This window comes from Myotis lucifugus, unplaced genomic scaffold (assembly GCF_000147115.1).
Source record: "Myotis lucifugus unplaced genomic scaffold, Myoluc2.0 scaffold_34, whole genome shotgun sequence".
In the NCBI taxonomy this organism is placed as follows: domain Eukaryota; kingdom Metazoa; phylum Chordata; class Mammalia; order Chiroptera; family Vespertilionidae; genus Myotis; species Myotis lucifugus.
In genome coordinates, this window is record NW_005871082.1 from 2,192,474 (window position 1) to 2,219,900 (window position 27,427).

General features: G+C 41.9%; 1 protein-coding gene across 5 annotated transcripts in view; it reads left to right on the forward strand.

Moving 5' to 3' along the window:
- NRXN3 (neurexin 3) overlaps nucleotides 1–27,427 on the forward strand; it is a 1,457,090-nt gene that overhangs the window by 928,885 nt on the left and 500,778 nt on the right. Inside the window, exon 1 of one of the 5 annotated variants that reach the window (XM_006086966.3) lies at nucleotides 10,464–11,643. The exons of 2 other annotated variants lie outside the window; for them this stretch is intronic. In XM_006086966.3, coding sequence (XP_006087028.1) covers nucleotides 11,394–11,643 — 250 coding nt within the window. In that variant the 5' untranslated portion in view covers nucleotides 10,464–11,393. Of the gene's footprint in view, nucleotides 1–10,463; nucleotides 11,644–27,427 lie in introns of those variants that run through there. 2 more of the 5 variants (XM_006086967.3, XM_006086968.3) reach the window with 2 other exon arrangements.

Sequence of the window (27,427 nt, forward strand, 5' to 3'; positions counted from 1 at the left end):
CTGGAGGAGTGGGAGGTTCCTGGGTCAATATCAGCATAGATACTAACCAGGTGAAAGAGGGGTGCTCAGCCTCCACTTTCTCTATTGGCTTTTAGGACCAGCCTGTATGACTACTGCTGGGATTCCTTCTGGGAGGTGTGTGTGTGTGTGTGTGTGTGTGTGTGTGTGTGTGTGTGTGTGTGCAGCACTGTCTCTGGCTTAAATGCTTGGCCCCACTCTTAAAGATGGACTACTAGGGAAATGGATTTCCAGTCACTCACTGTCTCTTGACTATGGGTAAGTGGAAGGACACAAAGACTTTATATTAAGATTCATAGCAACTTAAAAGTTATAATGTTAAGCCTTAACATTTTCTAATGGAATTATCTTATTAGCCACATATATAGAAACCTATGTTGTCACTGATAGGACATCACATCTATATAACATACTGTGCAAGTATGAGCATAGATTAAAAAATTTTTACCAACCCTATCACCTAAATAAACATGTTAAAATTTGGGTATTATCTATATCTTGATACACTTTGAAAGGTTGAAGGATACCTCTTTACCTTAGCTGAGTTCAGGAGAAATAGGTGAAATGCTAAATTCCTATGAAAACATGTTTTGGTACTGCTGTAGTGTATTGGTGCGTGTGCATGCATGTGTGTGCACTCTTCACTAGTAACCAGATATAATCAGGAACATGTTAACGATCAAATTAGGAGGCAGGGGATTTGTATCTCATTTTTACTAGTGTTTTTATGCATTTTTGAGAACTTTCTCTCTCTAGAATTTAGTTTCCTTATCTGTAAAATGAGGGTTTAGAAGTAATCAGTGGTTCTTCAGCATTTGGGGATCATGAACTTCTTTAAAAATCTGAAGAAATAGTTCTTTCCAGAAAAAAATGCACACCAAGACTAAATTGAATTTAGTTTCAGGGAGTAATTTTGCATTTTTAGGGCTATCATATAAAACCATAGAAATAGTACACTACATAAGGAGATATGCAAGGAGGTGGCCATCAGTATGGCAATTCCTTGAACTCCAGGTTAAGAACTCTGTATCCAAATAAACTCTAAGGTTCTTTATGGATCTGAATGTCTCTAAATTTACAAATACTATTATTTTTACCAACAACCCTACATTAGTCAGCTCAAGCTGCATAACAAAATACAACAGATTGGATGGCTTAAACAAGAGAACTTGATTTTCTCACAGTTTTAGAGCCGAAAGACCAAGATCAAGGTGTCAGGGATTGGATTTCTCCTAAAGCCTCTCTCCTTGGTTTGCTGATGGTCACCTTCTCTCTATGTCCTTGGATGGCTTTTTTCTCTGTGACTACACACTCCTAGTGCTTCTTCCTCTTCTTATAAGGACACCAGTTCTATTGGATTAGGGCCCCCACTTTTATGACCTCATTTAATGTTAACTATCATATATATATACTAGAGGCCTGGTGCACGAATTCATGCATGGGTGGGGTCCCTCTGGGTGGCCTGCAGGGATCGGGCTGAAACCTGCAGTCCAACACTGCCTGCAGCTCCTACCTGCTGCTCCTGCTCATCCTGGACCCACTGTGCCTGCTGTGGTCTTGCACCTAAATCAGTCCCGATTGGGAGAGGCTTGTGCTGCCACAGCAGCACTCACCAGCCATGAGCCCTGTATCGGGCACCCTCCCAAGAGGAGTGGCCTGTGGGATCGGGCTGAAATTGGCTCTCCAACATCCCCTGAGGGGTCCCGGATTGCGAGAGGGTACAGGCCAGGCTGAGGGACCCCACTGGTGCACGATCGGGCCAGGGAGGGGCCACGGGAGGGCTCCAGGGTGTGTCTGGCCCATCTTGCTCAGTCCCAATTAACCGGACCCCAGCAGCAAGCTAATCTACCAGTCAGAGCATCTGCCCCCTGGTGGTCAGTGCATGTCATAGCGAGCAGTTGAGCAGCATTAGCATATATTAGCATATTGTGCTTTGATTGGTTGTTCAGTTGTTCTGCTGTTTGGTCTATTTGCATATTACCCTTTTATTATATAGGATTTTTATTTATTTCAGAGAGGAAGGCAGAGGGAGATAGAAACATCAATGATGAGAGAGGATTATTAATCAGCCGCCTCCTGCATGCCCCGTACTGGGGGTCAAGCCTGCATCCCAGGCATGTGCCCTTGACCAGAATCAAACCCGGGACCCTTCAGTCCACAGGCCAATACTCTATCCACTGAGCCAAACTGGCTAGGGCTATCTCTTTAAGGGCCCTTTCTTCAAACACAGTCACAGTGGGGGTTAGGACTTCAACATATGAATTTTTAGGAACACAATCCAGACTATAATAAACCCAAACTGATGAACCATTGAAGAGAGTAATAGTTAACAACGAGATGAATACAAACATCTTTTATTGACCCTCCATGTCAAAAACATACACAAATAAGCCTATCAAAAATCAGAATAAAATATGCTGTTTTTAAAAATGGGGATTTATAATTGCTAACCAAAGTCTATCTGCTACTGATTTTATTAAAGAGGACACTTTCACAGAAGTTTTTTGGAAGGTTTTTGTGTGTTTATTTGTTTTTGATTTTTGTAGTGAAAGAAAAAAATAACTTAAAACAAACTTGATGTTGTAAAGATAAAATAACTTTTGTTTGGAACTGGTCATCAAGAATCCTGGCCAGGTTTTGTACATATGGGGGAAGGGAATAAATTAGGAGAGACAGAATTATAATAATCTATAAATAGTTTTAGGTTTGGTTTTCCTTTGGGCTATGCATGTAATCATCTTCCTATGACGTAAGTCAAGTTACCCAAAGTCTCTTCTGCATCTGGTGGGTGGGGGTGGGGGCAGTTTGGGGTTGCTATTTCTGCTATTCCCAATGTTCCTTTAACTGCAGTAGGAGAGCGGAGGCTGAGGAGAAAAGGCCAAGAGTTTCTTGTAGTTGTTTAAATGTATCATTGCTCCCCCAGGGCCACATTTAGTAACCACCATTCGCTGAGTAACTCCTAAAGCAACCAGCATCCTACACCACCCCGAACTCCCCTCATCCCAGCAGGAGCTAAGCATGAGAGATGGTCAAGGAGAAGATGATTCAAAAATTTGCTGGATGGTGTTATTCCTAAAGGTTTGTCTCTGTGGCTGTTTAATTTACCCAGTAATGAGTCAAGCCTGTTCTAGTGGTTTTACAGACCCTCATAGAATAGGCAGCGCTAGCCAGTAACTCACTGTCCTTTTGTCCTTCTCTCTTCCTTTTGATGCACTGATCTTTGTCTGTTAATCTTCTGAACACCAACAAGGTATACATTTTAGGAAATTATATCTATCAAGCACGGTGACTCCCTCTGGGATGGTTTACGCCCCCCCCCCCAACCTCGCCCTCTCTTGGATGAAATGGCTCACTCTCTGCTTGAATTGGGCTAAGATATATGCTGCTGAAGACTGCTGCCTCCCATCCCTCTTCCACCAGCCCTCCCCTGTGAATTCTCTTCTTGAATCCCAGGAATCCACAGGAAATACCTTGTTATCTACATTCATTTGCTTGAAATTAACAGGTGGGTGGTTGGCCAAGCCCGGAAGGAGAGAAGTACAGCAGGGAAAATAAGCAGTAGGTGTGAGCCTGCCAGCAGGTATTATTATTCCAAAGTTATATAGCTTGTTAATCTCAGCTTCTATAAAAATTTAAATTAAAAAAAAGAAACTGAGAATCTATATGAGATAGTCTATGGTTAAGTGAGTTGCCTAATATCTGACAATTAATGTCAGAGCCAAGAATTAAAATCCTGATATTTCCATTTCTAATATAGGATGACATTACATTTATCAACCACACAATGTTAAATCATTGGAAATCATACACAATAGAGTTCTCTCTTCATTAGTTTAAAACTTGGTTTAACAGGACAAAAATATGGTCTTTCTTCTGGTATAACCATTTAAAAGCCTTCTGATTCTCTTTGGCTTCAAGTTATGTATACATGCTTTGTGGATTCTTTCTCTTTTTTTATAGCTTATAATAAGCTCTCTTCTCATTGTTGTAACTGATGGTATTGCTCATATCAAATGTATTTTTTGGAATATTGTTTCCAGGATTTTCACTGAGAGAGCATAAAAAGTCAGAGAGCATATTGGTAGCATTTAGTTTCAAGGTAAAGCAAAAGACTGGCACTCTCAGGAAATGAACATCTCTATTCAGCAAGCAATCACAAGAATGATGTCCATGTTCTGGGGACTCAGTCCGACCTACAGTGGAAAGGGAGCAACTTCTGAGATAATAGGGCAAGCATGTTAGCATACTCTTTTCATAGCAATAGGCTCTTCACACACACACACACACACACACACACACCACACACAAAAAAATACCCTCACAGGAATAGCCAATGGAAATTATCAAAAGATTTAGAAGGCATGTCTTTTATGCAGAAGGCTAAATAATTATGATTTAATTGTTTATTAGAGAGAAGAACGTGGTAAAATAAAGAACGCTTCCAGGCCCCAAAGTAGACTGAGATGGTCAGAGTTCCACCTTACACTGGGCAATGATTACTTATACAGCAGTGCCAGGGTTCCCATGGTATCTGGTTCTGAGACCATGGTGAACTTTATTGTGTTGGAGTTGGTTTGAAGGGTATTTGTGGGCAGGATGCAAAGAAGCTGGTCCCCTTTCTATGGACAGAGAGAATTCAGTGGGTCAGGTAACACATGGAGTGGCTTTTCTATTCTGTTTTGGACTTACAGGAGGAGCTTTCTGCTTATCCACTCCTCGAGATTTGAATCAACAAGATGAGAATGCTATCTGCAGAAATAACTTTCAAGGAGTCACCAAGGAGAAAAAGAGAATAGTAATAATAATAACAACAGTGCCTGATACACAGTAGTTGATCAATAAATGTGATTACTACTAATAATCATTGATTATTTTCAGTGTTCCAGCCACCGTTTATACACACTTTACATAGATTAACTTTCTAAATCCTTACAACAAACCCATTAGCTAGATAGTATGCTTATTCTCATTTTAGGGGAAGCTGACATATAAAGGGGCTAAGGATCTTGTTAACATTTTCACAAGCAGAATCAGGATTTGAACCTAGATAGTCAACACCAGAGCCCAAAATCTAAATCTGTATACACCTACAAAGTGTCCTCTAAATCTTTGACTTGATTATCACCCTATAAAGATACACATGATATTATTACTTCTGTTACTGTATACAGCATTCATTTGGTTTGAGTCCTTAAATCTGGGTAAAGATTTACGTGGTGCAGAGGATAGGAAGTTTAGATCTCTGAAATCCAATGTCAACTTAGTGAAGACTAATGGGTTCAAATGTCCAAATCTCTCTAAGGAACTAATTGATTCCTGTCCTTGAGTAAAAGGAAAATTTGCTTCCAAGATACAATAATTGTACTTGGACTTCAGTGGAAGCAGGTTAAGGCTTACACAGGAACATTTCATATTTTCCTCAATCCTTGTAGAAATGTGTAAGATTCCAAGGAAATGGATATTCCAGCCCCATTGATTAAAATTCTAGTGATTTGGAAAATTTCCTAAAAGAGATTTTTTTCAACATCCAAACTCCTTATATCCCCATTTCAGCCACAAGGAGGACAAACTATAAGAGGGATACGTTAAAGGAACAGAAGCAATATGTGCATTCCCTAAACTATAAAGTTATATGGGGACATCATTGTCTTTTAAAAAAATCAAGTACTAGTACATTTAGGAGTGATGCTTAAAAGAATAAAGCTCCCTTTTATGCCCCCAATTGGAAAATATAATCAAAATCTACTTTTTGCAGGATGGCTTTCTTAAATAAATGAGCAGAAAGGATGAGTTATGTGGCTATAAATAAATCTACTGACTATAATAAAGCAAAGTTTGACTATTTTATAGTGTCCCAGGAACCAGTGGGTATATTTATAGCTGTGTTAACAGTCACCTGTATTTTTTCAGGATTTTTATTTCACTTCACATTATGAGAGTTTAGTTTTTTGTTTGTTTGTTTTTCTTCTTTCCACACTTACTGTTGGAACCCTGCACAGAGAGAGAGAAAGAAAGTAAGGATGCCTACACTTTGTATTTAGAAAAAGAGGACCCTCGCCCTCGCCCAAGAGTTTAGGGTTTATACAGACACAGACTGCTCAATGCTTTCTGTGTCTGCGCAGTCATATTAGATGTGTCTGTGACAAACAATGTGACAGCTGTCTACTGTTGGCAGTGAGGTGGAAAGTCAGCGTCTGCACAGGTGAGAAGAGGCATGTGGAGGGACAAAATGTATTGTGAGAGACTGACAGGGCAACTTCACATTAGGTTCCTGGCACCTGATACCATTAAGTACTATCACGAGGCTTATTGTAGAAGCCAAAAGATTCTTCAGACTACTTAATAGCAGAAGTACAGACCAAAGCAAGACAAAAAGGCTCAGATGGGTACAGATTCTTCTACCTCATCTTGGAACAGTTTCCTGGGAGGTGGGGAGGAGGGGGAAGTTTTAAAAAGCAGGGGAAGGAGATCTATAATCCCAAATTCTGAAATCTGGAATAATAGAGAAACCCAGCTATTAACCAGCCAAATCCAATTACAGGTTTTTTGTTTGTTTGTTTAAACTGCATTCCATTCAGAAACTGCAAGCTCCACAGAGTCTGGTTAGGATGTCATGGGGTTTTATCCAAGTGGACCTGTGAAATTATTTGTACTTTTCTACTTTAAATCTGTGTTGAGCATAATGCTTCTATATCTATTGTTCTTCTTATTTGTCTTAAAAGTGGGTTTGCATCTTCATCCTGCAGCAAGTGTTCTCACTCCAGGACTCACTAGGGACAACTCAGAAGGGAAGAGGTGGCTGTTGGTGAGGTGGCTGTTGGTGGTAGTGCAGCTGATGAGGAATCCTGTTCAGCTGACCCCTAGGTGCAGACAGTGTTTAGAAGGTATCACTGGAGCTTAAAATTATATATATATATATATAATTTAATAAGGCATCCTATTATAAACTCTAATAGATCTGAAAAGAATGGGAATTAGAAAAATAAATTGAGGTAGGAATGTGCTGACTAGAGGAAGAGACAGGAGGGATAAGAAACAAATAAGAAAAGAAATCATCAATGTATTAAATGGAGAAGGACATGCGTTTTATCAGGAGAACTGTGGATTTTCTCTCTGGAGTGAAAGAAGAAAAATTAATCAGTCTCATATTTGCTCTCTTATAAGTTTTCTCAATATTCAACTGGTTCCCCAAATGGAATTAGCCTTCCTGGAATCCTTAGCTACTTCTTTTGACATTTTGCAAAAAAGTAAATAAATAAATTATAAGTATGACAAGTGAAATGAATAGCTCCAGCTGTGACAAGCCAGTAGCATTTCCAGATTTTGTACTGCATTAAGGATTTATTTTCGCTTTGTTGCCTAGCAGAGAATTAATTGCAAGGTCCGGCAAAGCTTCCCATGTTTCCCTGGGACAAAGTCAGAGACAGGCTCCAACACTCAGCACCAATTTAGGACAGAATGGCAAGGTTATTTGGATAGGTGGTCAACTTAATCAATTCTGAGAATGTGCATCTCTGAGGATCGATGTCACTAAAGGCAGATAAATGCATCAGTGAAACTAATGATATAAGAACATATGAATATGAGATTGACAGTTAATTCATTGGATTCATTAATTGAGCAAATATTTACTGAGGATCTACTATGTGCCAAATACAGAAGATACAGTAGGGGATAAGACAAAAGCTCAGCATTCAGGGAGCTTACAATCTTATTAAGGAGCTAGCTAGACTATGAACAGACATAGATAAAATAATTTCAGAAAGTGGATAGTGTTGTGAAGGAAATAGAAAAGGCAAAGTGCCTTTCAGGGGTGTGATGGCTGACTTTCTATGAAGGCCAGTGACACCTGAAATGAACCAATCACATGAAAATCTGGGAGAAACATCTTTCAGATAAGAGGACCCAGCAAGTATAAAGGTTTGGAATTGGGAAAGGGGAAAGAACTTGACACATTCAAAGAGCAGAAAGAAGGTGTGGGCGACTGGAGGGTAGTAAGGGGTCATCTGGCAGAAGATGGTGTTGGAGAATTAGGCATAAGCCAGGTCATTTAAGTCCTCTTAAAAGCATGTTACAGAGTTTGAATGAGTCCGAAGTGCAGTGGGATTCCATGTGGAGGACAAAAGGGGTGGTTGGATTGAATAAGAACTATCATCTACCTTAAGGGATGATGCTTAGGATAAGAATTTCCCTTCTGACTTTTCTACTAATAATTAGACCCTAAATATCTACTTAACTTTCTTGGAATTTTAGCTTATTTTTTATTGAACAAAGAGTACTGCCACTCTTTGTCAGGTGCTGTGCCAGATGCAGTATATATGTTATCTCATTTAAAACACCCAATAACCTCATGAGGGAAAGCATTATCCACATTTTACAGAGCAAGATATTGAGGTTTAAATCGAGTCTCCATAAACCACTCCCGTTGCTTGCTGTGGTGTTTCTAGGTACATGTTGCTAGTTTAAGACATAGTGTTTCTTGGCTGCTACCCAAGGGCACGAAAGACACTGAATGAGGGATTCTGGATGGATCCCATGAAGATCCCCTCACAGCTGAGAATCAGAGCAGTTTGGATGACTCTGCAGCATTTACCACTGAAAACATGGGCCTTGGGAGAACATTGAGTTCAGAACCAGAATCCCAAGTCACCACCATAAATCTGAAATGGACTTGATATTTGACCTTGAAGACAAAACATCTATAGGTTTGGTATCTTTATCTGTTAGAAAGACACATGATGCTAACTTCCTTAGTCCTTCTTTGGGGTGTCCCAAGGATGAATAGGACTGTCTTAACCCCTGTCCTTTATTCTCAGTTACAGAGTTTGAAATGTCCTTGAGAGCAGGACTATAATAGGTGCTATCAGCTCCTTTAAAAAAAGAAATGCCACCCTAACTGGTTTAGCTCAGTAGATAGAGCATTGACCTATGGACTAAAGGGTCCCAGGCTCGATTCTGGTCAAGGGTATGTACCTTGGTTGCGGGCACATCGCCAGTGGGGGGGGTGTAGGAGGCAGCTGATCGATGTTTCTCTCTCATTGATGTTTCTAACTCTCTATCCCTTTCCCTTCCTCTCTGTAAAAAATCAATAAAATATATTTTAAAAAGAAAATGCCACCTAAATACTCCTCTCTGTCTCTCTCTGTGTCTCTCTCTGCCTCTGTCTCTCTCTATATGTATATATATACATATATATGTGTATATATATGTATATATATATATGTATATATATATGTATATATACATATATATATATGCAAGTGGCTAGTATATATTATATAATTTAAATTCCCTCTCCCCTTCCAAAAATATAATTGGCCAAATGACTGTGAAGGAAGGAGTCAAAGCTAGCAAGCCCCCTGGTCTAGGAGGGCTGCCTGTTAGGTTTGTGCTTCCAGCACATCAGATGGAATAGGAGGAAGGGGGGTGGGGTGAGGTGGAAGCCACCTGTCCAGAATGTCACTGTTCCCTGGCAGAACCCTGGTCAGCTTCCTCCTGGAGTCACAGATGGCCAGGACAGGAGCACCAAGCCTCTCTCTGCCACTCCTGCTCTCCCCTGCAGGTTCAGCCTGGATGGAAAAGCTGTGCTTTCTTTGCTGCCCAATGCCTTGGAGCCGGGAGGCTTCACCCATCTGGGGCATTGTCTCTGAGGAAAGTCCTAGACAGGTCCCCACTCCTCTTCTGCCAGAAGACTCAGCTATCACCCCTTCTGAAGTTCTTTGACCAGGACAGCCAGCTAGGACCCTAACTTCTGGTTCCTGAATGCCAGGCACTTCCTGTCCACCTGGTTGGAAGCTACCTTTTCCAAACCCCTCACCCTCTGGAGTCCGGGGACCACATCTCTTCAGAGAGACTGTGAAAAGTTCCCACCATTTGCTCCTAGGGTTGGGACCTTGGTCATCTTAACCCCTGGAGAGGCATCTTTATGGAGAGTGGCCACAGGGTGCTGACCAAGGTGCTGACCACCATCCAGGGCGGGAGCGTGAGGGGTGGGAGGTGCCCACTGCCTGCAGCCACTACAGCGTTTGGCTCCTGCTGACTCAGGGGGTTTATATTTATTCTATTTGGGGATACTTCAGCCTCAGCTTTGCCTGCATTTTTCTTTCGGAATTGTAAAAGGTGCCTTAATCTTGAGAGTTTGGCTTCAGGTGCTTGGGAGAGGAGGAGGAAAGGGTGATAAAACGGCTCAGTGTCCCTCTGTCTGCCTCTCAGTCTCACGCACACTCACACGCTGGAGCTCACTGTGCTGGGAGGGAAGCAGAGTGCAGCAGGGGGTGTGAGTAGGGGCGGTGTGTGCCGGGAGGCTTGGGGTGTAGACTAGCTCGGGTATTTGAATGGGGAGGGCTGGGATTCCGGGCGCTCACCCCGCCTTCCTCCGGAGCCAGCCAGTCCCTCGGCAGAGCGCTCGGGCTGCGCTGATTTGCTCTCGGGAGTGCGCGATTTGCATATGACTTGCCCATTTGTGAATTTGGCTCCCCAACTCTTCGCTTCACTTCACCTGTGCCTCCCAGTTCTGCGCACTTTGCAAGCGCCCGCCCGCGGGCACCTCCTCTCCTGCTCTCCCTGCTCGCCCACCCACCTCTCTCCACCCCGTGCCACGTTGGTTTGGGTGGCTGCTCTGCGCTGGGTTCCTCTGCCTTTCCTCTTTCACTCCGGTCCTCCTGGTTCTCTTCCTCCGGCGGCGGCGGCTGCTGCTGCTGCTGCTGCTCCTGCTGCTGCTGCTGCTGCTGCTAAACCCGGGAAGCCAGCGGAGGCTCCGTGGAGCTCTTCCAGAAAGTGCAGGGTTAACAGCCTCCCTGCCCTTCCGCCGAGACAACTACAAACGGGTGAAGAAGTCTCCCACCTGCACCCCCTTTTGCTTGGCACTTCTGCATTGCATCGCATGGAAGTGGGAAAAAAAATGTTCAAACTGCTTGGATGTTGGGATAAACTAACCTGAACCTACTTGGGTGTCCTGCCACCTGCTCTTCTTCCTTCATTTCCACCTTTCCTCTATGTGGCTTCTAGGAGCATGCAGCTAAGTCATCAGACTTGAGTTGCTTAGAGATCAGGAGGAAGCCCAGTGCCTCCCGTGACATGTTGGGCATTACGGGGCTCCCTAGGAGGGCTACTCTACCCGGGGGGACTTTGGCGTCCTAAATTTAAGCCCCTGGAAAAGGGGGGCTTCTGCCTTCTATTTTACTTTTTTTTTTTAGTAGTATCTTTTTTTTTTAACTGATTCATCACCTGCCTTGAAAGTGCTTATTCCTTCCCTCTTTCTACAATTTGGACAAGTCTTCCTCCTGCTATGATGGGCCCCTGGGCATCATGAACTTCATTATTCCTCACTGGCTGGGATTCAAACTGCCCATCGGTAGTGGTCCAGTGCGTTGACCATGCACCTGAGAATCCACCCAAGACGGAGCCCTCCTCGCCGGCCGGCCTGGACGCTTGGGATCTGGTCCCTCTTCTGGGGATGTATCATCAGTTCTGTGTGGAGTTCCTCTAATGTAGCTTCCTCCTCCTCCTCCTCCTCTTCCTCGCCGGGGTCTCACTCTCAGCACGAGCACCATTTCCATGGCAGCAAGCATCACTCAGTGCCTATTTCTATCTATCGCTCCCCAGTTTCCCTGCGAGGAGGGCACGGTGGGTTTTTCTGCTCTTTATCCTTTTAATGGGGCATAGCGGTTCCTTAACCCATTCGCCTTTCAGGGCTTTCAGGTAATGTCAAGGGTGGGAAGAGAGTGAAAAATGGCATTCTAAATGATGAAAAGCATCACATGTGCATGAGGGAAGAAAATGACCAGTTTCCCCTTAAAGACTAATGCTAATGCTTTCTGCCCCCGCCCCCCAATTTCCTCTAATGCATTCTCCTCTCTTTGGCTCCCTTACCCATCCCTGCACCAACACCACATTCTCCTCCCTTTTCAACCTTCCACCCCTTTCACTGCCCCCTCCCACAGGATGGTAGGCAACTTACAGATAAGTCCCCAGTGCTGCACTTTGAGAATTCATTCATTCACCTTGCTTTCACCCTTCTTCTTTGGGAGCTAGTCATGGGGAAATAGCCGATAGCAAGAATTCTTAGGTCTTCAGCTAGAAGTTGTTTGAACTGCTGGAAAGTGGCCTGTGTGGTTAAGGTCACCAGGAGGGGGAAGAGTAGCTGAAGGCAGAAAATATAATTAATAACCAGTGGCCATTATTATTCATTTGGGCAGCTTTAGGTTTGTCCACATGTTTGATAGAAAGAGTAGCTATCATAAAAACTGCATATCTAATATTGCTACCAGAGAGGAAGCAATCTATAGACAAGGCAAAGTCCATTTATAATTGACCCAAGTGTAAATTATAGTAACTTTAATTCCACCATTTATGCAAATGCTATTTCAGTTGAAGGTAGCATGGGTGGGCTTGTTTAAACAGTGCGTGTCTGATGTGAAATCCTCCCTTCATAGCTATTGAAAGAAGAGATCTATGGCTTTTAAAAATATATTCAGCTCTGTGCAGGCTGCCTTGAAAAAGGTGGTGTCTGCCTCTAAGGTAGGAGCTTGCTGTAGTAAAATGTTCTAAGGGAGAGAGCTTCGTTATTTGTTTACTATGCACTCCACTCCAAATGCGAGGAGAGTAGGAATCACAGAGCCGGGCTACAGGAGCAGCCCTCCAGGGAGCTGGAGGAGTGAATGCACCAGAGGTCCCCTGCCCTAGCTTGTATTTTGAAGAACTATAGCATGCAGACCCCATTGGGAACATCAGTTCTTCCCACTGCCTCCTAGCCCTGGGCTTCTGCTCCGTGCTGTCTGTAGCTTTTAGTGGAAGCACATTGAAAAAATGCCAGCACGTATTCTGGCTCTTTCTGGCTCTCTTTAAATTTCATTTGATGGAGTTGTCAAACAGCTCAGAGCTTGTAGGGCTGGTAGAGGGGGGTGGTGGGGAGGAGGGAATGCTTGATCTTGATCTGGTTGCTGTTTTTTCTGTGACTCCTGCTGAGGCTGATATAGGCTTTCTTTAAAAAAGCACAGCAGCCTCTCCCCCCTTCCCTCCCCAAACAAACAAAAAAACTAGGAGAGGAAAGAAACACACCAACCCAAAAAGCAAAAGCAATTTCATTGATAATGGAAACTGTTAGCTCCAAAGGGGAAGAGGGACTAGGAGTGGAGGTGAGATTGTAAAGAGTGGGAAAGAAAAGAAGGGAAGTGGGGGGTGGGGGAAGCCAGACAGACTTTTACTAAGAGCCATACTTAAACATGGAAACACTCAGCAATAATTAGCTAAATTTTGCTAATTAGCGTAAATGATCAGCAGGGAGATGAAGCTTATGCATTAGAGGTTAGAGGCTGGCAGGGTCTGGATGTTTCCTGTTCAGGATGTAAAGGGTTAAAAGCAGCTAGGAGTTCAGTGATGGAATTTACAGAGCTCTACTTCCCAGGGGTTCCTAAATCTGTCAAGTTTCTCTCTCTCTCTCTCTCTCTCTCTCTCTCTCTCTCTCTCTCTCTCCCCTCTCTCTCTCCTCCCATCCCCCTCCCTCCCTCCTTTTTCTTTCTCTCTTTCCCCCCTCTCCCTCTCTCTGTCCTAAAGGTGTTGAGTCTTGCAGAGGTTAAGCACTCTTCTCTATTTACTTCACTTCTCCAAGTATGCATTTGCTCAGTACCTTCTAAATCTTTCTGACTGGTTCCCAGTCTGGTTTCTCATTACCCTGCATCTGATAAGATCCAGTATGATGGAAAAGAAGAACAAAGCAAGTAAATGACTAGAGATCCCAGCAAAGGCCCCCAGATCCATCAGAGCTATAAGATGCAGTAAACTCCTCAGGGGTCTGCATGGCTAAGATAGGAAAGCTCCTGAATTTGACTCTTCAGTATCCTCTTTCAATCCTAAAATCCCATCCATCCCATTGATTTGGGCTTGGAGACTGAATGCATCTATATTAAGTAGGATTCTTTCATATTTAATTAATGTTTTTGAGCTGGAAATCAAGAGAAGTAGTGATCAACAACCTTTGATTCCAGTTCCCCTTCCAAACTGAGACCTTTTGAGTCCTGAAAGGGCCAGTAGACCCCCTCAGTGCTTTGCTAACTTGCCTCTCATTCTTACTGGAAGTACACTTGCTAGTCCCCTAGTCCAAGACAAAGACTTAGTTAATAGCAATTGTTTTTAAAAATCTTTTGGAAGGCGGTGGTGGTAGGAGGCATAGCACTATGAGACTAATGGTTGTGCTAATAGTTTTCTGCCAACCTTATTCCAGAGTTAAAAGCAGCAGTCTCCATTGTCTGTGAACAAGTAAATGCCCTTTGTTCTGGTATAAAATTAAACACTAGAGGCATGAGTCCAAGAACTTTCTTTGGACTGAAGGGAGATTTTGTTTGTTTGATTGTTTTCTGTTACTCTTGGCCATTTCCTAAGAAAACAACTCCTCAGAGTTGCCCTTTTAATAAGTGGTTGCCACACACACACACACACACACACACACACACACTCTTCCAAACCAAACTGCCCTATAGTGGGATTTACACTAAGACAGATAGAAGAAACAGAAATTCTCCAAACAGCTTTTACCCAGGCTCGGTTCCAGTCTTTAGAGAGTTATGTATAGATCTGCCTACAGTCTTTATCCAGGGCACCCTAGAAAAGGCCAAGCTCCTTTATGGGTTGCGGAGACAAAGTCACACCTGCCTGGGGTACCCCAAAAAAGTCTCCAGTTAGGACTGTGTCTTAGGAGAGAATTAATTAAGTATCCTGTGAACTGGAATCTGGTAAGCTTCTCCCCTTCTCGGAGGTTCCCGTCTTTCTTTTGTGATCTATTCAATAGTCATTCAATCAACCTTGAGTATTTACTATGTGCCAGTCTGTGTGCTATTTGCTAAGGATATAAAACTAAATGAGATATTGTGGTGTTCAGCTAGGGAGAATTTCAGAAGTATTTTGATCATTTAAGATAAGTGCTTCTGTCACGTAAAAAATAGGGGGTCGGGGGGTGGGGAGAGACCCAGATATCACACCATATTAATTGATATAAATTATTCCTTTATAAAATGAAAATTTACATTTTTCTATTATTCCAGTTACCCCTACAGGTATTTTTCATCCTTAACTTTATTACCATACTTAAATATCATGCTTATCAAAGCTCCTAAGTAGTTTAGTGGTATGGGACACATAAATACTAAAATACATTTGTTTACTGACCTTGGGAGTTTTGTATATTTCTTTTCCTCTCACTTGCCTTTAAGAAGTCCGATGTCTATCTGTCTAAAGATAAATGCTTTAATACTTAGAGTTTAGAAAACAGGTTTCTCTAAGGATCCTGGGTCTAGTATGTGTCTTGCATTTTATCCTCCATAATATAACAGACTTTCTTGACTCAAGGCATTTGGGAGAACTAATAGAGAACATAACTCAACTTTAAAAGGGAAAGTACCACAATATATTTAGAGGAAAGTCTCTTGCTCAGAAACTAGGGTGTGTGTGTGTGTGTGTGTGTGTGTGTGTGTGTGTGTGGTGGTGGTGGTGGTGGTGGGGAGATATATATCCTATCTGAATCATCTTAGCAGAAGTGATGGTGGTCCCACTTGTGGCATATTAGCCAGGACCTTCTTGTAAGGAATTAGACTGCTCATTCATTGTCACAGACAACTGCCTCAAGTTTTCCCAGCCATGGGGCTTGTTTTGCACTGATCTATTGAGCAGTTTCTTCTGCTCTGCCAGCTGCTTTCTAACCACTTTCTCTCCCCCTTCCTTCTTGGGATTCAGTTTGCTGAATAATTCATAGTGTTGGTTGACAGATAAAAAGATAAGATGTATATGCCTTTGGCCTTGGTGATAAATTAATTAAATCAGTTTCTCCTTTTCTCTCTCCTCCAGATGCATTGTTTTTCTTCTCTAAAATTTGCTGGCAAGTGGTAGGTCTGGAGATTAATATGTTCTTAATAAACCAGCATAGGATGTTTGTAATGTTGTAGGGTACGTTTCTTTAGGACTTTCAATGTTGATCATTGGTTGGAGTGAAGCTGAGGGCTGCCATATCATAGGGAGAGGAGATGAGATCATTGGAACAATTCTTTTCAGGGTCAGGGGAATCCTTACCAAACTGATGGATGGCTGGAATTCCATAGTAAAAATTTTATTCCTTTATTGTCTGATTTTTTTTAATCTGGAAGAAGTAACACATTTCATTTTACATTTTAGTGAATGAATTTACCAGATCTCAGAAAGCTTGCCTCTCTGGACCTTGTATCATCTGGGAGGGAAGCAAATGTTTGAAGACAAACCATGAACTTATTCATATTTCCCTTCCTGTATTAATTTGTTAGGGCTACCTTAAATAAAATCACAGCCTGGTGGGTTAAACCACAGAAACCTATTTTCTCACAGCTCTGAAGGCTAGGAGTCCAAGATGATGGTGTCAGTAGATTTGGTTTCTTCTGAACTCTCTCTTCTTCACTTGTAGATTGATTCCTTCTCATTGTGTCCTCATATGGCTTTTCATCTGTGTTCATGCACCCCTGACATTTCCCTATATGTTCAAATTTCCTTTTCTTATAAGGACACTTGTCCTATTGGTTAAGGCTCACCCAAATGTTTCATTATAACTTTATCACCTTTTAAAAGGCACTATCTCCAAATACAGTCACAATCTGAAGCATTGGGGATCAGGGCTCCAATGTATAATTTTTTTTGGAGGGTGGCATAAATTAGCCCATGATACTCCTTCTCCTTCCCCTTTTCCCCAGACTCTGTCATTGGGAAAGAAGTAAATTTGTACTATTCTGTGAATCTCTATTGAACTCAAACTTTCACAATGAAAAAATAAAACTTCAGGAACAGTGGTAGCAATTTACAAAATTGATAAGATGGTGCCTCAAGAGGAAATATTCTATTGATGTACAATATATATACGGAGAACACAGCACCAGCAGGTTCAGTTAACACTTGTGTTTGCTTTCCTTCTAGTTGATCTTGTGTGACTGAGTCTGCACCTTGATGTGCTTGTATACTAATTCTGACTATAGCCACATGCTCTGCAGACAGACTCCAATGTCCACATTCTAAAGCTCTCTCTTCTTGACCTGCTGCCATCCCAGGCCAGGGCCATTCCTGCCCTTGCAGGGTCTTCCTTTATGAACTACAGTTGCTCACTATTTTCTTTTCCTAGACACATACCACCAACTCCTTTCACATCTCATCTTTCATTGAATAAGAGCAGATTTAATTAATAGAAATAACCATGTTTTTGGCAGCTGAAAAAATAAGTATCAATTTCTTTTTTTCTGTTGGATTTTTATGTTGTGAAAGTTCATTTTAAACTATAAATATGCAAAAATCTGTCTCCTTCATGACATGATTATGAGGTTTGGGTGAGATGACTGAAGAAATGTCTTGTAATTGTAATACCCTTGCAGTTATAAATCCCAAGCAAGGTATTTAACTCTTTAGGGAAAGGAAACAGATTGTTTTGTTTTTTTCTGCATTCAGATACTTCTGAAAAATGATTTTAAGAACATGTGCTTTAAGAATATGAAGATATTTATTATGATAACGGAGTTCTAACGGGCAGTGTAGTGTTAGGTGGGGTGGGAGCCATCACTCACAGGATTGGCTGGAGGAAATACGTCCCAATCTTTTTTCTGTCACTTAGGAATGTTGTGAACCTGGATAAGTCACAAGGCTTGTCTAAGACTCAATGTCTTCATTTTTTCATGGAGAATGGCAATAATAATAACATACATATGTCACAGAATTGTGTGGGAAGTTGAATAAGTACATTGTAAAACACTGTGTGGAGATTAAATACTTCAGAAGAAATATTTCAATGAGGACGTTCTTTCAGTTGCTTATATAAATCTGAGCTCCAGTGTTGACTGTTTGCTGGTTGGTAGTTTGAGCTAAAAGAACACAAATATTCTAATCTTCATTTCCCTACCGGAGTAACACTTTTGCCCTCTATGGGTTACTTCATTTACTCACTACTTCTTTAGGGAAATGTAAAGGAGAAAGCCTTAACTTGCATTTCCTTGTTTTTGGCACTAAGAGAAAATTATATATGTGATCAGTTTTTGCTTTTTGATAACATGTAGAAATCCATGCCAGGGAAATGTTAGCCTACAATAAGAAATTATAACAAACTGATTAGAAGCTCAGCAATTTGGTGAAGTGAAAAGGATGTGAGGATTCCAAGAAATATTCTGAGACCATTTTGGAAATTTAGAATTGGATTTTGTTTCTAGCAAACTTGTATAGAATTTAAACATTCCTATATGATGCCTAGTAGCCATTAAAAACTATAAGTCATAATCTAGTTTATACTAGGAAAAGACAGATCTTTTAGGACTACCATTTTCAGATCTGAAAATGGACAACTCCTTATATGACATTTCTGATACTTTTACTTACCAGGACTCAAGGGTTACAAGGGAAGTGGAAGCACATTATGATGCTGGAACCCTTAGAGTTGACTTTGTGGAGCCCGAATGTAAAATCAGCATTCTTATGGATAAGACGTTATGCTGGGACATAGATCTTACTCCTAGTTTTCTCCCTGACCCACCCTGTGACTTTAAATATGAAATTATTATTTTTTAAATTGTATTAATCTTTTATCGTGTAGACATTATGTAGGATATCTTGATCTCTCAACCTATCCTTTTTCTTTTACATGTAGTTTTCTGTGTGGTGTGTAGTGTGCATGATACCACATTAAGCTGGGGAAAACTGTCTTTTTAATTTTTGCCTCATTTCTGCAATGAGAGGGTTGAGTTAGATGATCTCTCCAAATGGCTCTCAGCACTGTCTGCATGATTTTCCAAGCTGTATGTCTTTAAAGACACCACTGTGTATCTTAAACCTGAGCCCACAGGTCTTCCAGTACTTTATAGTTCTGTTTTCTTGGCTGTCATAATAAGTTATGCCAAAGCCACAAGCCACGCTTTTCTCTTTTCCACTCCAACAGAAGCAGCATAATGTACAAGAGTGGCACACTGTGATGTTCTAAAGCCCACAATCCAACTTCACCGCAGAGTCACGACAAGAGGGGGAGAACTCGGCTTTCATTTAAACACACCTTATTAATACTAGAAAGGAGCTCTGTGTTGTGTTTAAGCAGCTCTGCTGTGTTTAGCCCTATCAGAGTCCAGGGTAGAATAGCAAATGCATTTATAAAGACCAAGTGGTTTATTTCTATTTACATTTGTAGTTAGTTCTGAAAGGCTTGCCTGGATCATACACCAACATATTATGCATACCTAACTGTTCACCCGGCTCCCTTCCAGGACTTTGCATGTATGATTTCATTTAATCCTCACATGCCTTTGCCATTAATAAGGTTACTACCATTTCATAAATGAAAGCAGTGAGACTCAGGCAGCTTTAGTGGCTTGACTAATGTAATGTAGTGGTAGAGCCAGGATTCAGACCCGTTCTGACCACAAGGCTCTTGTTTTGTCTGCAATACCACAAGCCCATTATCTCAAGAAACAGGCAGAAAACAAACCCAGCAAGCTCTTTCATCAGGAATAGAGTGAGTAGATTAACGAAGCATTCCAATTAATGTGTTGGACACACCTTTCCAAAATGTCTAAGAGAGTATCCCATTCATAAATAAATTCTGACCCAAGGAGATACTAATTAAAAAGAGCAGACAGATCAAATTTTTACACCTGATAGATGTTTTTTGAATGAATGAGTAAATGATTGAGTGAGGTGCCACATGATTGATTCCCATTTACCAGGAGAATAAGGGATGGTAGTTTATAAATGAGGCAAAGAGTAGGGAATATCCTGGATCCCTCAAAGCACACCAACTTGGTACTTCAGGGATAATAGGTACCTTAGGGATTATCTGACCACCTGATATTTCAGATGGGCAAATTGGGGACTTGGCCAAGGGCATCTAGTCAGTGTTAGATTCAGATGGGAACTGGGCAGTCTGAATCCACTTTCATCACCCTTCTTTCACTTACTGCACAAAGGCCAATTGCTCACCTCTTCAAGACCCTATCTCCAATTGCAACATGGTCTCCCACCTCTCTTCCTGCAGATTGATCCTTAACCAGATCAGGTCCTACAGGAATGGATTCCGCCAGTGTTGGACTTGTCTGGCCTTTTGTAAAGATTAATTTTTCATGTGAATTCTCCTAATAGGTGCCTGGCTTTGAGCCAAGAGGTAGGGCTTCTTGAGGTGTTCTGAGGTTTCCTCTGTGTGAAAAAAATAAGCTCAGATTCAGATTTCTGTGCAGGGAGATGCTGCCTGTCCTGGTCAGGGCTCACTTGTTAGAAAGAAGGGAAAATGGCCTGTGTAGTCACCTGTCTCTATTTCCCATCTGGATGCCACAACTGAGTTATTGTTCAAGACCTATTCTCTGCCCCAGTCTCCACCCCTTGCTTACCAGCTTTTGAGTGGCTATTTGAACATGAAAGCCTTATAAACCAATGAACCACATTTTCTGAGATACTGTTCTCACCCTCCTTTGTCTTGCTGTTTTGAAATATCCCTACCACCTTCCCACGTTAAAACACAACAGTGTAATACTCCTGGGTGACTTTCCCCCAAACTATGAATTTCAACTATTTCTGAGGCAGTCTTCCAGAATTTGAATATAATTACACACTTTGGGTGCAAATTGTGGTTTTTGCTACATAGCAAACTAATGGAAATGATCCGCCTGTTCCTGTAGTTTACAGATTATATGCTTCAGGACTGGGGGTATATATTTAGGCTGCTTTTCCGTGTGGCACATGGAAATGAAAATGAACTCAGGGTGAGCCACCACGGTTGCTAGGCAGTAGAGAGGCTTGATGGAGCACAGCGTTTAACTGAACATGGCGATGTTTTACTTAACATTTATTTGCCTTGCACCTTTTGTCACTTGATGTTGTCATAGAAGGGAGAGAGGCAGGGTCTGGCTGTCTGCAGACACACAAACAAGGAGGTAGAAAGAGAGAAATGAGCATTTTTTAAAATTTGAAATTGCTCCACGGATAATGAAAAGCTTGTGAGACATGTTGCAGTGCATAGCGGTGGCTCACAGGTTCATGGCCAGGCCTTTGGGCAGACAGTTATCTTCAGAATGAGGGCAATGACAAGCAAATAACTAGCTCCCCCAGACTTGTCCTTGCCTCAGTGGCTCTAGATGAAAGGCCCCACTCTGGTTGAAAATATCAAATGTGCTTCCACCGTCAGTTCGTTTAATTCCTGGTCTGAAATCCCAGACTTCTCATGAGCAAGCGGTGATGGACACAAAGGCTTTGGGGCTTCTTTGTAAGTGATAGCTATCTCAGCCACTTCAGTTGTTTTGAACCCCTGGTTTTCATAAAACCCTAAAGGCCCTCATGAAAAATTAGATCACAGATAAAACAAAGCAAGGCCTTCTTAGATTCTTGGGGCCCATTTTAGCAGCATTCTGATTGATTAAAAGTTTGAGAGGATGATTAAAGAGTTAAATCTTAGTTGTTGGGAAAATTTAGCCTCCTGAATAAATTGGGTGAAGGGAGAGTCCTGTAGTTCAGATAGTTGAGGTTTTATTATAAATCTTTGTTCTTGAAATGATTATTTTAAACTTCTTTCCATGAACCACCATTTCTGCATATTTGGGTGGATATCTTTGAGTGTTCATTAATGGTAATTCAATCTTTTAAAAATAAACCAAGAAAGGAGACCTCTGTACTTCTACAAGAATGACAGTTTCTCATTTACTCTAAATAATAATTATTATAATAATATATCATTTTTAGTTCTTTCAATATGTCTGACATTATACTAAAAGTCTTAGTTTATTTACTTCTCCTATGAGGTAGGTACAGTTGTTTTCCCATTTTACAAATGCAAACACTGAAGCACAGAATGTTTGAGTTAATTGTCTAAAGTCAAAAGGTAATACGTGGCAGAACCAAGTTGGACACCTAAACAGTTTAAATTCAGATCTGCGTTTTTAACATTTAAATATTTATGCAATATTATCTGGGACTAGAAGCCCAGTGCATGAAATTTGTGCATGGGGGAGGGTGGTGTTGGTCCCTCAGCCCAGTCTGCACCTTCTCCAATCTGGGACCCCTCGAGGGACGTCCAACTGCCCATTTAGGCCCGATCCCGGGGATTGTGCCTAAATGGGCAGTTGGACATCCCTCTCACAATCCAGGACTGCTGGCTCCCAACCGCTCGCCTGCCTGCCTCCCTGATTGCCCCTAACTGCTTTTGCCTGCCAGCCAGGATCATCCCCTAACCACTCCTCTGCCAGACTGATCGACACCTAACTGCTCCCCTACTGGCCCGATTGCCCCTAACTTCCCTCCCTTGCTGGCCTGGTCACCCCCAACTGCTCTCCCCTGCTGGCCCGGTCACCCCTAACTGCCCTCCCTTGCCAGCCTCTTTGCCCCTAACTGCCCTCCCATGCCAGCCTGGTTGCCCCTAACTGTCCTCCCCTGCTGGCCCGGTCACCCCTAACTGCCCTCCCCTGCCAGCCTGGTTGCCCCTAACTGTCCTCACCTGCAGGCCTGGTCACCCCTAACTGTCCTCTCCTGCAGGCCATCTTGTGTCCACGTGGGACGGCCATCTTTGACTACATGGGGGCAACCATCTTGTGTGTTGGAGTGATGTTCAGCTTGCATATTACTCTTTTATTAGATAGGATGGTGGGAAAATTCTCAAAGTAGTATTTGAAAATGCAATACCTGGCTCTTTTTAAAGGGCTTTTATATTCTACCTAGAGCCAATATTAATTATGGGGACAATGAATATTTTCTAAAAATATCAGTATGCACTTACTTTGGGTCAGGTACTGAACTAAATGCTTTAACTTACCTCTTTTAATCTTTACCAACTATCTTTCAAATAGGGTACTAATATTATCATGAATTTGCAGGAAAATAAATTGAGCCTCAGAGAGTTAGGCAGTTAACTTGAGTTCTTCTGCCTCCTAAGCAGTTAATTCCTTGAACTTATTGAAGTTTTAGGTCAGGTAATCTGTGCAAAGGTAAAATCTGTTCTCTGGTGTTGAAAGCAGCTGCTGAGAGCACTTGGCTATATTCACAAGCCCTATTTTATCATTATAGGCAATTATTTGTGCTTTCTGAAATGCCTTTAGAAACACATAGAAGTTCCAGGGTCAGCTGGTGGAGAGTGGTTACATATTCAGTCAAGGATCCAGGAATGAGGGGCCTGCTCTGTTGATGAGGGAGCCCGTTAGTGACTCACCCACCTCATTTTGATTCACTGTAAGAAACTAATTTATCAGAAAATTTGGTTTCCAACAGTTGCTATGGGCTTTTGCCTCACATTATAATTCTAGGCAAACCTCCAAACCTTCCTGGTTTTAGTTCTCAACTGCAAAATGAAAGGATTATAATTAATGATCTTAAAGTGGCCTGACCACTTTGTCATTGCAATTTTGATATTCATCTTTCTATCACCACCAATAGGCAAAATTTATACCTCTTCACTCCTACTAAATCACCTTTGAATCTACTTTTATTCTTGGCTCTTCATATATATGGTGGGAAGTTCATTAATTTTGAGGGTAAAACTAATGAAATAAATCTTTTAAGAATGACAATGGTTTTCAATGCGGGTGAATGTGTGTGTTCGTGCACGTATGGGTGAATGTATGAGTCATAAAAAAAATAATGTAGCATAAAGGTCCTGAGAGCAAACTGATTAGCTCCTGACCTGGAATGTAAAGATTAGACATGAGAACTCAGCCTGTTGTGCATTACAGGTGTAGGGATGCTTCAGTCCCTGCTTCTTGCTGCCCTGATGCCATTTATCAGTGCATTGTTTCATGGGAGCTCAAATTAACATGTCAGTTATAATCTGAGAGAGGGGCAGCTTTGATGTGAATTAGGAATATAAACCTGGAGCCCTGGCCCTCTGTAGCCAATTCCTCTCTTTTAGATGTTTCCTATTTCTTGGTTTTCTATGCCAGTGGGTCACTTTATGTGTGTGCTGCTATACCCATCATCTTTCAGTTATTAAAAACTTATTAGATCACCTATCATGTAAGAAAGAACACTCTGACAATTCTGAGATAGTGAGCCTTCATTTTCCTGTGCAAGGTATCTCCATAACAGTAACTTAGAGGTAGACATCCCATCTGAACACCAGGCCCTGAGAGGATGCCAGTAAAATTTTCTGATGAAAGACTTTTATTGGATTCAAAAACTGCATTGCATTTATGTTATTATCAAACACTGGACTTGGAAGAGGTTTTGAGGGACCTTTTTCAATCAAATTATTTTTCATGCAAAGAAACTAATAGCCTGGGAGTTAGTTGGTGGATGGTTCCCAAATCATACTTTTCAAGTTAGGGACACGTTAAGGCTAAAACCTATGTTTCTGGATTCTCTGTTTAGTCCTCTTTCTGCTACACCATATTAGTGCTTAAGCTTTCCAGGTGCCACCTGTTTGGCTGAGGACAAGGAGACTGAGAGAGTAGAGTTTCCGGAGTAATATATCAGCAGAAAAGGATCAGAGAGAGTGACAGCCGAGTTACTCCAGACCCTCACACCATTTCCCTTAACTGCCATCCCAGAACACAGAGCCCATGCCATCCCAGGAATGGCACTCCCTCCCAGGGTGCCCTGCCCTCTCTCTACCCCAGCAGCCTCCAAGAGAGCTTCAGTGTGCCACAGTTCAATCAAACCATTTGATGAGTGTTTTTGAGCCTAATTACATGGAAGTTTTCATCCAGTGAAAGGAAGGAGGAAAGAGAACGGGAGAAATTAAATTGAAGTGCAAATCAGTCAAGGGCTTAGATCCCGCACTTTCTTTCTTTTTAATCAAGAGTAAAATGAGAGGAGAGTGTTAAGGATCATCACAAGATACCATTAACTACCCAAGGAGCCCGTGACTGAAGATGGTTTGTCATGAAAAGAAAAGCTTTAATTTGTCCAAAAAAGAAGTATCCGAAGGTTGTCCTTCGGTTTAGGAAGATGACACTGAGTGGTCGGAAAATTTGTTTTTCTGTGACTACTTCCTCTTTAATTACCCTAGATGGCTAGCACATAAGGTTCTCAAGATGTTTGCAATTCATTCACTATTAAACACTACACCTGAAATTAGTATTTAAAGTTTTGGCCAGTTTCCCCTTGTAATTGACATAGTTTTGGTATATTTCTCTAAAATTGCTTGGTATTTGTAAAATAATGTTTCACAGTATTGCTGAGAAAATTCAGGATCTCTTTTGATCCTCACCCCACTTCTCTGCAGCAGCAGGACAAGTTATATGATTGTTAGCCTCAGCATTTTTTTAAAGCTGATGTAATCAGAACTAAAGAGGCATAAATGACTTGACTGAAGTCATTCAAGTATTACATGACAGAGCAGAAACTGCCACCCAGCTTCTGTGCACTTCACTTTGCATGACTTAGAATTTCTGGGCTTTCCAGCAGAAGAAAGGGAAGAGAACTGAGCAAAGAGTGTATGCAGAAGAATGGTTAGGACAGAGAAGTTGTGGTACACCTTAATTATACTTCACACTTAATTACTGAGATCTTACAATGAACAATGCAAGCCCTGGACGAGGCTCTGCAGTGGATAATTGATTTAAACATGGACCCCTTTACTTAAAGGCTTACAATGAGGTTACAAATCCTTTAAAGTGATGCTTAGATCTATCCTTTCCATCGTTAGCAAGCTTAACCATGTCACCTGGACAGTTGCAACAGCCTCACTAATAGACCTTCCTAAGCCTCCTATTGCCCTTCCTGTCCATGCTCTGCTCACCAATGGAGCCTCCATCTGAAGTACCAATCGGATCATGCCATTCTTTCATGGACTTCTCCTGGCCTACAGGATGGAGTCCAATCAGATCACTTACTCATTCTGTACTAGAACAAAAGCTAACCCCTGGCCTTCTTGAAAGGGGCTATTGAGGACTGAGGCTAAAACACTGAGTGGGAGCCACATGTAAAGAAAACCTATGTCAACTATCTATCCATTCATTCATCAAATGTTTATGGAAACATTTGCTTATTGCTGACTTTGGACTTCATTTCCTAACATGATCTTTGACCACCACCATGGCTTTGTTGTTTTTTTGATTCCTTGAGCCAGTCTTTTTCTTACCATAGGACCTTCTCTTTGAAATATTTTTTTTTTATTTTCATTCAGATTGCTACATGGTCATTCCTTCTTTTTATAACACCAGGCTTCAACTTCATTTCCTCTCCTCAAGAGCCCCTTCTAATTACCAAGGCTAAAATGCACTCCTTCAAATCCCTCCCCAGCATAACATCTTGTTTTCTGTTTATTATAGCACAGATACCTCAATGAAATTCCATTTTGTGTGTATAGACTGTAAGCTCTAAGAGCAGAGACATTGTCAACCTTGTTCATGGTCATATATCTGGTGCCTAAAAAAGTGACTAGCAAGGAGAGTTTCCATAAACATTTGATGAATGAATGGATGAAGAGTTGACATAGATTTCCTTTACATGTGGCTCCCATTCAGTGTTTTAGCCTCAGTCCTCACTAGCCCCTTTCAAAACTTCATGACTTTTAATATGTACTGGTCCCTTGATTGGGAATATTGGGAAAATCTTTTGTTTGATAGATTTATACTCATTTTTCACTTGTCAGTTCACTCCATAGTATCTGATCTGCAAAGACTTCATACCTCCCCTTGGCACAGTGGATTTCTCAGCCTTCTGTGTTTTTCTCCATAACACTTTTTTTTTTCATTTAATAATTAAAATTATTAAACATGTATTAAGGCTCCTAATATGTTCTAGGCACTGAACTGTGTGCCAGATACTTCACTGTGCATATGATTTAGGCCCTGTGGGAGGTTCATGCCTTTTTAGAAGAGCTCACTCTCATTTTATTAAATATACTGGTGTCCTGGTGCATGGATTTGTGCACATTGAAAGAAAATTAATTAGAAGAAATATGTTAATATCGCTATTCGCCCTTTCTCTATAATAGAAGTGTCAACCAAATTCATGATCAACAATGATAGATCAAGACACACGTGCAATTGGCGCCAGCAAGAGCTTTATATGGATTGTGCATGTGTGAGTCAACATAGCCTTTTATATATATACTAGAGGCCCGGTGCACAAAAATTTGTGCACTCAGGGGAGAAGAGGGGGTCCCTCAGCCCAGCCTGTGCCCTCTCGCAGTCTGGGACCCCTCGGGAGAAAACGACCTGCTGGCTTAGGCCTGCTCCCGGGTGGTGTGGCAGAGGGCACGCCCAATCCCTAGGTGCAGCCCCTGGTCGGGCTCAGAGCAGGGCCAATTGGGGAGTTGGGGCGCCACCCCCTGTCATGCACAGAGCAGGGCGATTGGGAGGTTGGCGATGCCACCTTCAGTCACGCCTCACGGTACGGCCAATTAAGGGGGTGGGGCACCGCCCCCCTGTCACACTTCAAGGAGAGTCGATAGGAAGTTTGAGGGCTCCCCCTTTTATGAATAGACCAGGGCCATTCGGCGTTGGGACGTGCCCCC